Below are 13,126 nucleotides of genomic sequence, written 5' to 3' on the forward strand. Positions count from 1 at the left end.
CCATAAGGATCCCTCATGTTGCCCTTTTATTTCCACACCCACTTCCTCCTTCCCCCATCCCCTCCATAATCCCTGGCAACACTAATCTGTTCTTTATTTTTATAATTTTGTCATTTCAACAATATGATATAAATTGAATCATACAGTAAATAAATTCTTGGAATTGATTTTTTTCAATCTGGAGATTTATCCAGGTTCTTGTGTATATCAATAGTTCATTCTTCTTGTTACTGAGTAATATTCCATGGTAGAGATGTGTTTAACCATTTACCTTTCGAAGAACATCTGGACTGTGCATTGTTTCCAGTTTGGGCTATCATTAATAAAGCTACTATAAACATTTGGGCATATGTTTTTGTATGAACTTAAGTCTTCATTTCTCTGGGATAGATGCTGGGGAGTTAGATTATTATTTTAAATCCCTATGTCAATATTCTTTGTTAGGATTCTTATCCCTATTTTACAGATGGGGACAAGCGATAGAAAGGCAGATCTGAATATAGATAATGACTAGTTTTCAAATTACCCCTCACAATTCTACCCAACAAGTTCCAACAAAGCTAAGTTGCTCAAAGCTAATTGGCATCATGTGGTAGCTAATACATTTGAAGACAAGCAATGTATAAATATGGGAGGATACCATCCATCATTTAAAATTGCTTTTGTGAGTCTGAATCTGCAAATAAGAAAATAACAGCACATACCTTTGTATAGGTTGGAACTGGGATTGGGTCAAAACCTCAGCATTCTCTCCAAGGATTTTTCTCATTATTTGGCACTTTTCCTCACCTGAAAGAACAAAGCAAATGTCGCTTTTATACTGAATTTCTGCCAACCCTGATTATTATTTTCATTCCCTAGAATGTCCTTTGGTATGGTCCCAGAATAAACAAAGTGCTTCCCCAGTGGGTTTGGATTGAGTGTTACAGAAGAGGTCTTTGCCTGAAAGTTTATTTTCCTTGATCAGAGAGGAGAACTATATTCTGACACTCAGAATACAATCAAGCCATTTACTAGCCTTTCAGTTATAACTGCACAGTTATTTCTGGAGACAAATACTGTTTTGTCTTTTCAGGAAGGCAAACTGAACTGTTTCCTGTCAACAGATACCAGGGGGGTGTCAAAACCAGAACTGTTTGCTCACTAACGATTCCAAATAGAAAATAGCATTAGCTGGGCATTCCCAGAGTGCTAACTGTGACTCCTGGCCATCAAACCCCACATAGAAAACTGGGGGGAGGAAGGGCGTCCTGAGTATTAAGAACTATTTCAACTGTCTTCTGTTCTCCTGGGCATCAGATGTCTGAGGTTACTCTTCCCCAGTTCTCAATGAAAAGCTTTGCAGACCTTCTCCAGTCAGGCAGGACCAACACCCATTTGCCTTCCCACCCTTTTACTGCCCTGGTTTATAGAGTAGGAGACAGACAGAGCAGCCCCTCCTGTTTTCAAATGTTTAAGACTTCCTTCACCGTACTCTTAGGTCCAGGTAGTCTAGAGGGTACTGAACTGAGAACAGAACAGAACCACCTTTAACCAGTCCTAAGGAGCTCTGAAACCCCATCAGTGGACAGCCTTGGCATCTTCTTCCTGTGAACCTTATTTAACATAAGAAAAATTACCTAGAAAGCAAGAAGTAATTGCTAAGAAGCACATTTCAGAGGTGGAGGGGAGAATGGGGTCTTGGGGTGATATCCAAGGTCACGAAGAAAAAGACAGTGGCTGAGCTGGGCCTGGAGCCCTGAATGTCTCCCTCCATATCCTGTCACATCCCCTCATGTGGAGGGGGATATATCAGAGCCTAGGTGGAATGGAAGGCAGAGAAAAACTGAAAGAATGTAGTAGAAATCAGAGGACTTTTCATGTGCTTCAGATACCCGTATCAAACTAGCCCTGGTTTTCTTACCTGTCTGCCCTAGAACTTCTCCAACTTACCCAAACCTACTCCAAACACAAATGAAAAGGTCTCATATAGGTCAGGCCCACACAGAAAGTGATCACAGACAGAAACTTCATACTAAGTGTTGGATGGCCCAAGCCCTAGGTCTGGGGGCTTTTAATACACATTATCCTGAGAAGTTCAGTATTCCTCTAAAAAGTACAGTTTCCTAAAATGTTCCTGACCCTGGTGAGGGCCTGAATCAGGTTAGAGTTGGAAGCCAGAGTATGCAATGGGAGGAAGAGAGTTCAGAACCCTACTCTGCCTGGGTTCTGAGTACTGAAACATGACTGTGGACAGCTTCATGGCTTGGTTTTTTAAATAAATGGCTGCATACCTTCAATGACCAAAAGTAAACAATATTTACGTTCTTTAAAGTAATACACTCATGAATCTCTGGAATTGTTTGCCTATGGAAATGACAGTAGGGAAAAAAGGATATGCTGCTTTCTCCTGGAATTCAATGATCCCAAACAGGTAGGAAAGGGGAAACGACTAAGTAAAGGAATATGCCAGGAGGCTTACTTATTTTCAGGAACTGGTAAGTGAGTCTATAATAGTAGTCTTACATCTTGTCTTGGACCACATCCCTAGTTGCTAATCTAAGGTTAACGTCTCATGAAACTGAAAGTTATATAGAACTCAAGAGGTGGGTATTATGTTAAATCTGCACGTTGGCTGCTAAAAACTCTGCTAAGATGCTAAGCAAGCAAAGGAAAATGACTGGTGAAACTCTACCTTCTGGGGTGGAGAAAGACAATGAAACCTGTGGTAGTCAGATTCACCTGTCAACTTGGCTAGGTAAAGGTGCTTAGTTCTATTGCTGTGGACATGAGCCAATGGCATGTGAACCTCATCTGTTGTTGATTACATCTGTAGTCGGCTAGGAGGCGTGCCTGCTGCAATGAATGATGTTTGATTTAATTGGCTGGTCTTAAATGAGAGACTCAACATAGCACAGCCCAAGCAGCTCAGCATACCTCATCTCAGCAGTCCCAGCTCAGCCCAGGCCTTTGGAAATGCAGAAAGGAATCACCCCGGGGAAAGTTGTTGTCACCCAGAGGCCTGAAGAGAAGGCCAGCAGAGATTGTCCTGTGCCTTCCCATGTAAGAAAGAACCTGAGTTGAAAGTAAGCTGTGCCTTTCCTCTGAAGAACTATATACGTCAACTAAATAAATCCTCTTTTATTGAAAGCCAATCCGTCTCTGGTGTGTTGCATTCCAGCAGCTAGCAAACTGGAACAAAACCTATTTCCAGTTATTGCTGTACCAAAAACTAGCTGTGTGATATGGGTTAATCCTTCAGGTCAGCTCAGCAAAGCTAACTAGGCACCTGCTATATGCAACTAAGGAGCCTAAAATCTAGTAGGAGAAGAAAGGAAAAGAAATCAATACTACAATGTATGCTATAAAAATGTGTGAGTGTAGGGAATATAAATAACATGATGTGCAGACATCATAGGCTGGTAAGAAGCACGAGATTCACTCTGATGAGAGAAATTCACTGAGCTTCAGTTTTCTCATCTTTATAGATGAAATGCCTGGAGAAGGGTATCTCAAAGGACCTTTCCAGCTCTCAATATCTGTGACCCTACAGAAAGTGAAGGCAAGTGATTCTCACAGCAATCTGCCCTAATGATTTATTACCAGAGTCTTGAAATTGTGCAAATGCACCTTGTATTTCTTTTGAGTCCTCTTCTATGGGACTTGAGGTCTAAAAAAGAAAGAAAAAACAATAAGGAAAGGAAGTTCACTGGGGACAGACATGTTAAAAGGCACACAAAGAGTTCCTTGATGTCCCTGAACCTTGAAAATTTTCATCTGAATCTTTTATAGAAAAACAAATCTGCTTCACAAACATTAAGAGTCGATGTGTACTAAATATTCCCCCTCAACAAGCCTTACCCCTTCCATTTTAAGGAGGAATTATGTGACTTTTCCTTTCTTCAAACCATTATCCCCTCCTCATCCTAACCTTTCAACGAAGATATTTTGGTTCTTGGCAGCTTTACCAGGATAGCTAAAGAGGATTGGACAAAAAAAGCGGGGGGGGGGGGGGGGGGAGCCTAGTCTGCAAAACTAATCTGTGGGGTGAGAAGTCAGGACCATAGTTCCTTCTGGGGGTAAGCAGTGACTAGAAGGGAGCACATGGTGGTGTGGGGCGGGGGCTGGGGGGGTGGCGGTCTTTGGGACATGGTACCAGTCTGTTTCTTGAGTTGGGTGCTGGTTACAAGTGTGTTCAGTTTTTGGAAATTTACAGAACTATATATTTAAGATCTGTGTACTTTTCTTAATGCTATACTTAAATTTAAAAATATTTTCTTAATGCCCAGCCTGTTCATGGTAAAGTAAAGAACATTTAAAGAGTTGTTAATAATGCAAAACTACTCTAATTGAGTTTTCAGAAACAAAGACAAGTGGAAATTATACTTTTGGATATATCACTGACATTATTCTTGTCAACCAAATATTGCAATTGACATATACAATCCTCTATTTCCTTTATGCCATCTTCATACTGGTAATAGACCCCCAAAAGGTGGTAGGTTGGGAAGAAGAGGCGGGGTAGGAATTATGTAAGCAAAACAATCCAGTGAATTCTATTTTACAAATGGAAATATTTTATACAAGTAAGTTCTTGTAGAAGCAAGGGCAGATTCCTGAGAAAGTCTGGTATACTGGATAGCCTCAGATTCAATATGAACCCTTAATTCTAATCCTGGTTTGCCTACTGCTAAAGCTTGCCAATCCTGGGTTAATGCCCTGTATCTGTGGATCTCCAGTTCTTCTTCACCTAGAGCATGATAGCAGGCCTGCTCTTTACCACAAAAGAGATACGTGAAGTAGGTAACGTGAATAAAAGTATTTTGGAAAAAAACTACAAAGTATTGTACAAATGCAGGGATCACAATTTTGGAAAAGACTGTACATTCTCAAAGACCTTTTGTTTTTCAGATGGTTCTTTAAAATACATTTGAAAACATTGATAAGTCAATGTTATATACTTTCTATGTGTTAAGCTATTTTCCTCAATAAAAATTATTTAAAAGGGAATAAGTCATTGGAGAAAGCTAAAAATGTACTTAAACTGTGATTTTACCTCTATAGCTAAGTTTTCTTGAACAGTCGAAGAGCAAAAATATTCATAGTCTGGAGTTAAAAATTCATCTGTTATGTCCTCAGAAGACTCTGTTGAACAAGTTGAAGGCATGGACTGATCCTATTAATAATGTAGGAAATCACTTTTAAGTTGGCGTTCATTATAAACCAATCCCTTTATAGTTGGATGCAATGTTAATATAATGAGGTTAGCTGAAATTATCTAGCAGTCTGGGTGGCTCTCTTGGTGCTGCCTCTTCCTGCCTATCTGCACCTCTGTCTCTGCCTTCTTTCCTGGAGGCACTGTGGGGAAAAGTGAACCAATCCTGAGTCTCAGTGTTCTCATCTGCAGAATGGATTGGGAGGGTTACGTGACCTTTCTGCTAGAAGATTCTAAGTAAGAAAGTCACTATAAAATTCAAGCTGGAGCTTGAATTTAAACAGCCTGATGTCTCAAGGTCATAAACATAGCTCATGTGCTGGCAACATCTTCCAGATGAGGAGAATGAGGTTGTTTACAATTGAGAAGTCCCTCAGGTAGTATAGTTTAAAGGTAAATTAAAAGCATGATTTTAAAAGAACAACGCAATCTCAGTAATAAAAATAAAATTAAAAAGTATAGTCAAAGACCTGGGTTCATTTCCCAGTGCCTGCCCATGCAAAAAAAAAAAAGAAGTAATAGCATCTTTTCTTCAACATCTTGCTTCCATCCCTCCCTTTTCTGCTTATTGTGTTGCATTCAGGCCATCACCACCACATGGCCAGGTAGCTGGCTCCTTGCCCCACTTCAATCATCCCTTTGCAAAAGTCATGTGGCTTATTTCCTTGGACACTGATTTTGTTACACACTTCTCTTGTGTGCAGTTAATAGCTACTTCCCTTTACCTCTCATACCAAATCGAAATTTCTCAGACAAGCCTGGTCTCTCCACCCTCTTTCCTGACTAGACCTGCTCTCTAACCAAGCCATTATACTTATTGTGGCACTTTCTTTCAGCTATCACATGAGAGAAATCATGAATTGCCCTTGTGAGTGGTTTATGTGCTGTGATTAAATACAATATTATATTCTTCAAAAGACCCTAAGTTATGTAACAATTATATTTTTATACTGTTCCATTTTCACTTGCAATTTGTATTCTTTAAATGACTAGTGGCTTCACATCAGCAGAAATTAAAATTTTCAGTTCCTTAGTCTGGCTGGGTTGCAGCCCAACTGCAAGCTTCAAAGGTGTGATAAACTCCTGAAGCAAAGTTGGAACCTCAAAGCAAATATCTGGAAGTGACTGGACCTTGTGGATCCTGCTCAGGAAGCTGTGTCAATATGAGCACATTCCTTCCATGGAGTCTGGGAGGTAAATGTGGATCGTAGAGCACATTCTAGGTAAAGCTACTCTAAGCACAACTCTGGCCTTGCTCTTCCTGCTTCAATTGGACCTCAGTTGCCTGCTGGGCCATAAGCTTGATCTGGACTCACACTGTGCTTTAAAGGTAAGTCCTATCTAGACAGTAAGCTAAGGGGCTAGAGCTGAATCTGACCCTTGTCTATGTTTTCCACAAGTTCCAAGATACACAACAGGTTGAGCTGAAGTGACTTAAAAGTTATTAGACAAGGGGGGGAAGGCTACTTCATTCATGTCGGGGACATGAGGTCACGTGCTCCAACCAAAAAGAACTACTAAAATAGACATTCAGTGTCATAATAGTTAATAACAACTCAATTCTACTTTATTAGGTCAATGGATTCAACTTGCCTCTCTAGGCCATATTACTTACACTGTAAGATTTCTCAATGATCACAGATGCAGCAGAAACTGCTTGAAAGGCTGCATTATCTTCTGGCTGCTCCTGCTTCCTGGGGGATAGGTGCATGGTACCTAACAATTATGACACAACCAGGACCAAAGGCATCATTCAGTGATACTCAGACACAGAAAGGGAGAAGGGCGACATAAAAGAAGAGAAGCGTGTGTATTCTGCCAAGGCTGGCCATGTCCCTTACATCAAAGTTCAGTGCATAGTGGAGACCTAGTTTATTTAGCCTGGCCCCAAAATTCAGCCCTGGATCATTCACCATTGTGTCCACCATTAAAGAAGAACGTTTGACAAGAAAGAGATTCTAAATACAAACAAAACAAAATAAACAAAAAACAGATTTTCTGCATAAGATAATTGATCATTTAAAATGTGCCTTCTTTAACTTGCAAACAATTGTGAACATTATCCCAGCCCTGAAACCAGGCAAACTACCAGATGAAAATACAAAAAGCTTTGATTTTTAACCTCCAAGTCTATAAAGTGATGACTGTAAATGTCATTTGATTCTAGTTCCTCTGGCATGGAGTCTTTGGAAGTCAGGGATTTATTTCAGACTTAAAATGCTGGGGAAAGTAATGGACAGCAGGAAGTGACTGTCCACCATCACCTCAGGTAAGGAAGGTTAAATTCCTTGCCAGGTCAGACCGAGGACCAGGGTCAGTACATGAAGATTGTTTTGTTTCCTTTGGACAAAGTGGTCTTTAAAGTAATACACTCATGAATCTCTGGAATTGTTTGCCTATGGAAATGACAGTAGGGAAAAAAGGATATGCTGCTTTCTCCTGGAATTCAATGATCCCAAACAGGTAGGAAAGGGGAAACGACTAAGTAAAGGAATATGCCAGGAGGCTTACTTATTTTCAGGAACTGGTAATTGTATAGAGCTCACCTATCCTGATTTCCCCAAGTGAACTTACCAGTTAAGCTTCCAGGCCTGAGCTGCCCACTGTGCTGGTCAAAGTCACAGTCACTGTTGTTTGTTTTATCACATTTGCTGTTACGTCCTGGCTCATCATTTTCTCTGGGATACTCTACTGCTCGTTGCCAATTTGTATTCTCAGGGTCTGTAAAAGAGTGTTGTGGCAGGGGACTGGGCTCATTTTCAGCCTCACACTCTGAAGTCAAATCACTCTGATGATGCCAAGGAGGTACTGTGAGCTGCCCAGTAGCAGCTTTTTCTGCCATTTCTTTCACTTCCGCTGAGCACAAGAGAAAGCAGCATTTAAAACATCAATATGAATATCAGAAACAAATGCTTTCTTTTTTTTATTTTTAACTTTTTATTGTATAATACAACATATATATAAAGCAAAGAAATAAAAAAAAAGCAATAGTTTTCAAAGCACTCTTCAACAAGTAATTACAGGACAGATCCCAGAATTTGTCATGGGCTACCATATGATCCTCTCAGATTTTTCCTTCTAGTTGCTCCAGAATATAGGAGGCTAGAGGGCTTAAGTATGTTTTTATCATCACAATTGACTTTTTCCTTCTTTTTTTTTTTTTGAGGAAATAACATACATACAAAAAGAGCTATAAATTTCAAAGCACAGCACCACAGTTAGTTGTAGAACATATTTCAGAGTTTGACATGGGTTACAATTCCACAATTTTAGGCTTTTACTTCTAGCTGTTCTAAAATACTGGAGACTAAAGGGTATCAATTTGATGATTCAGCATTCACATTCATTTGCTAAATCCTATTTTCTATGTATAACTCCATCACCTTTGATCTCTCCATCCCTCTCTTTAGGGGTGTATGGGCTACGGCAATTCTAAATTTTTGACACTGGAAGAGTCTGTCACTAATATGGGGTAGGGAGATGGAACTACCTGATGTTCTGGAGAGGCTGGGCTAGGTTTCAGGACTTATCTGGATCAGGGACCCATCTGGAGGTTGTAGGTTTCTGGAAAGTTACTCTAGTGCGTGGAACCCTTGTGGAATTTTATATATTGCCCTACATGTTCTTTAGGATTGGCTAGAACTGTCCTGGTTAGGGGTTGGCAGGTTATGATTGGTAGCAAGGTCTACCTGAAACTTGTGTAAGAGCAACCTTCACAGTAGCCTCTAGACTCTATCTGAACTTTCTCTGCCACTGATACTTTATTAATTACGCTTCTTATCCCCCTTTTGGTCAGGATGGAATTGCTGATTCCATGGGCCGGGTCTGGATTCATCCCTGGGAGTTAACTAAATGCTTTCAATTCTTAAAGAGCAAAGTAACATTATTTATAATTCATGCTGTCATCATAATTGCCAATTGCGTTATTCTCAGCTTGCCCTGCGTGGTTTGAAGGGTAGGGATGGGAAGAACTGACAAAGCCAGGAAAGGACAAAATTTCAGTCAGTTCTAAACAACAGCCCTTGCTGCTGAATTCCAGAGTGGAAGGCAGCAGAAAATGTGTACATGCACCCTCTGGCTGTGGAGATTTTACAAGAAAATGACATCTGAAATGTCCTTTCAAATAGAAAAGATTCCACTTGAAAGAACAGAAAATTTTTGTCTATACCTTCTAGATGATGCTGAGCTCATATTTTTGGTATGTGTATATGTATGTGCTTTTATTCCAAATTTCTATGTTTTTGCCATTATCATTTACATTAAAAAATAGACAATGTTTCCTTTTTTAGCTTATAATATAAAACTGATACAGAAAGATAATGCCCACAGGATATATGAAAGTGACAATGTATGTGCTTCACTTTAATAAAGTCATATATTGAATATCTATATAATGCATTGTTTTATTACATTTGTTACATGATATTCATTAATAAATATTACAGAAATATTTCCAATAAGGTCAAGAAATGAAAAAAGCATTTTTCTTCTTCAGTTTGCAGGCAGAAGGGCCTAGAGTTTAAAATGGAATGATCTAACAGAAAAAAATAATGCGGAGGTCATTGCTATGTTATAAAACAATGCAATACTGACTATGCATTCAGAGATAACAACTTCATTAGAAATATACTTTAAATTTCATTTTGTTTAATAAAATCTATGTCTTTATACTCACTTTCCCATTTTAAGTGTACCTCTCCATCTTCGTTATTTCTTGACTTTGGGTTACATATTTCAGAAGATATGGATTCCACACTGACTCTAAATTGCATAGGTATTTGGGGAGTAAGGGGGTGAGAAGTAGAGTGGACAAAAACACATCAATTTGCTTGAGTTTCTGACACAGTTCTGAGCCCACCAGCCCACCCAGAGGAAATGTCCCTCCCTTACACACTCCTGGGTTGCACTGACTTCTTCCCAGACTCCCCAGTGTTCAGACCATAAGACTCCTTACCTGGAAGAGTCCTGGCCAGGGCTGGGTGACCCAGGAAGTCCCTGCAAATGACTTGATTCCGTGTACAGCCCACTAATTAGCTGTGTGACTTTGGCCCGGGCACCAGGCTCTCTAGACCTTTCCTGGCTAAGAAATGAAAGGACTGAGCTAGGAGATCTCTAAGGTTTTTTGAGTGTCCAAATTCCAATTTCATGATTCTAAAAGTACTCTGGGGAAATTTTCAGAGGTAGAAACCTACAATTGAAACAAGTTTCATCAAACAGAATCCTAGTCTGTGGGCTATTGCTTTGGGGTCAATAACTGTTCCTGCCCCTTGATCATAAATTTCTGATAACAGGCCCACTTGTATATTAGTGACAGCACAATAACTAACATTCGTAAAGGTGGCTTTAAGCCACCAATGATTCTGAAGAACATTCACAGAGATCTTCAGTCTAGTTTCACTGAGTTCTAGAGCCTGAGCTGCCACTAGTTAGCTGACTTTGGCAAGTTTCCTCTCTTTGGGCCTTGGTTTTCTCACCTACAAAACAAGGGAGTCTCTTTTCCTCTAAAAATTCCATGAATATATTCATTTTATCACCTACTAAACTAAACTCTTCAAAAATGTGTGATCCGTGGCATATATATAAATTCTCTGTTAGCCAGAAAGCCCTACTTCCCAGCCAGGCAGGGAAACAGAGACTACTGAACCAAGGGTTGGATCTAATAGGCTGTTTAAAGAACAATCTGGCAACATCAAGAGTCTTTAAAATGTTTATACCTTTGTCCTAGCAGTTCTATTTAGATAGTCTAGGAATCTATTCTCTGGACATAACCCAAAATACAAAAAGGCTTTATTTATGGTTACTGCAGCCCTGTTTATGGCAAGAAAAAAGAATGAAATACCTAATATTCAACAATGGGGGATATTCAACAATTTCAAATTAAGCTCATAAGTTATTTTTTAATAATGCAGCACAATGCTCATATTCTAATGCAAAGTGAAAAATCAGGATATAAAATTATCTATATGTATATATTACAATTTTATTGTTTTAAATGCATACAAAAAAAGGCTAGAATAGATAGTAAAATGTTAAACTTTTCTTTGACTTGTTTTTTTGTTCTTTCTGGGAATGATGGTGCTGGGCAAGGAAGGGCATCACTGTGGTCACCTAATGGCTATAGAGTGTCACCCCCATCTTCTTCTATCAATGGCCTGAGTGACAAACCCTCTGACGTTACATAAACGGTTCTTCAAGAATTCCCTTCATAAAGGTAAAATACACTAATTTAATAATCCAAAATATTTGGGTATTTTCCTTGATTCTACTTAAACATACACATTTCCCAACATGAAAGGAACAGCAAAGTCTTGCCATTGATCTTGGCCACCAATGGGAAATAAAAAGTTATTTTTTTTTATAAGAACTGTCTTAAGCACTGAGGATTAATATTGCCATTTATCAACTGTTTGAAGAAAAACTGCAATGGATATACTTACTCTATTGTGAAGAACATTTATTACCCCTTTAATAACTCCCCTAGACAAAATAAAATTTATTTTACAGAAATTCTTAAAAACCAAGCGTATATATGTATTTTCTTTCAATGATTCATGCTGAAGCCATTTTACCTCACTGATCTGGCAGGAATCACAGGGTAACAGTAAATATTGCTCAACTTCCCATCCGGAGTCAGTGATGCTTACTTTGAACAAACCTGGTCTCTGATCAGTTTGGTTTCTGGAGCACTGACAAATGGAATTTGTGCTATTTCTTTTCATAAGAAAAACAGTTCGGGAGGTTTTGGAAAGGCAAGGCATTTTGCTTTTGACAAAAGATGTGTTATGAATAACCTACCAGCCACTTTAACTTTGATGTTTCCTGCAAGTTTTCATTACACTTTTCTTTTCATTCATTTAATGGAAAGAACCTGCCAAGATCCGTTCCTGCATTATTCTGCTTCTTCATTCACAGTACCCTTGTCATCAGACATATGAAGATCATTAAGTGGCCTCTGGGCCCCATGGGAGCCTAAAGATATGGTGATACAAAGAACAATAAAACATACGACCTACCTTTTGGTATATTGGTTCCTGCTTCTTTCCAAACTGTCCTTGGCTCCTTGATAGGGCTGAAATTGTTCACCTGTGTTCTGTTTTCCAGCGCCACAAAGAGTTGGCAGCTTAAAGAGCAGTAAACATGTTTCACTTCTTTGATGAGGAAAATTCTCTTCCTCTTCACTCTCATATTCCATTTTCAAAGCCATTCTTGCTAAATGTGCAGAAATAATCCTATCTACCCAAATAGCCAAATCTCCCTGTGCATGTTTTATACCTAGTAACCCATTTTTTACCTAAAGTCTTTTACCCAGAAATGATGGCTCCCAGGAACCTAGCCCAGACAGGGTGCAAGCGAAGAATGAGAAGACAAAGTAAGACATTAAAAAATCATACAATTCGGGCGGGCCGCGGTGGCTCAGCGGGCAAAGTGCTTGCCTGCCATGCCGGAGGACCTCGGTTCGATTCCCGGCCCCAGCCCATGTAAAAAACAAACAAACAAACAAAATACAATAAAACAAGAAAATGTTTAAAGATGTTTCCTTTCCTTCCTTCTATCCTTCCTTCCTTCTCTCTGTCTTTCCTTCCCTTCCTCCCTCTCTCTTTAAAAAAAAAAAAAAAAAAAAAAAAAAAATCATACAATTCCCTGAGCACTTTTCCCCTATTATTAAGGCAGCAGTGCTGAGTCCTGGGTTCTAGTCTAAGCTTTACTCAGACTAACTTAAAGAAGGCTTATGTTTCAGTTTTTTCATCCATAAAACAGGGACAATAATTCCTGCCCACATCTACCAGTGATGATACTATGAAAATACATACAATAAAATAAAGGCTATTAATACTTTGGAAAAGAGCATAAATTAAAAAAATATTGAAGTCTATTCCTCATTTTAAAAAGAGAGACTTTCAGGTCTTCGTATTCCAATTTTAACAAACTTAG

The 13,126-nt window shown here is 39.1% G+C and overlaps 1 protein-coding gene across 10 annotated transcripts in view; it reads right to left on the reverse strand.

Annotated features, from left to right (window-relative positions):
* The window catches only part of TEX14 (testis expressed 14, intercellular bridge forming factor), a 129,402-nt gene that overhangs the window by 18,032 nt on the left and 98,244 nt on the right, over positions 1–13,126 (reverse strand). For 5 of the 10 annotated variants that reach the window (XM_077164932.1, XM_077164940.1, XM_077164939.1 and 2 more), the window contains 8 exons: positions 12,208–12,314; positions 10,149–10,274; positions 9,870–9,955; positions 7,769–8,050; positions 6,810–6,910; positions 5,036–5,155; positions 3,583–3,649; positions 705–789 (listed from right to left, as the gene is read on the reverse strand). In XM_077164932.1, coding sequence (XP_077021047.1) covers positions 705–789; positions 3,583–3,649; positions 5,036–5,155; positions 6,810–6,910; positions 7,769–8,050; positions 9,870–9,955; positions 10,149–10,274; positions 12,208–12,314 — 974 coding nt within the window. The remainder of the gene's footprint in view (positions 1–704; positions 790–3,582; positions 3,650–5,035; positions 5,156–6,809; positions 6,911–7,768; positions 8,051–9,869; positions 9,956–10,148; positions 10,275–12,207; positions 12,315–13,126) is intronic. The other 5 variants (XM_077164933.1, XM_077164935.1, XM_077164934.1 and 2 more) reach the window with 5 other exon arrangements.

Source organism: Tamandua tetradactyla, chromosome 6 (genome assembly GCF_023851605.1).
Source record: "Tamandua tetradactyla isolate mTamTet1 chromosome 6, mTamTet1.pri, whole genome shotgun sequence".
Classification (NCBI taxonomy): domain Eukaryota; kingdom Metazoa; phylum Chordata; class Mammalia; order Pilosa; family Myrmecophagidae; genus Tamandua; species Tamandua tetradactyla.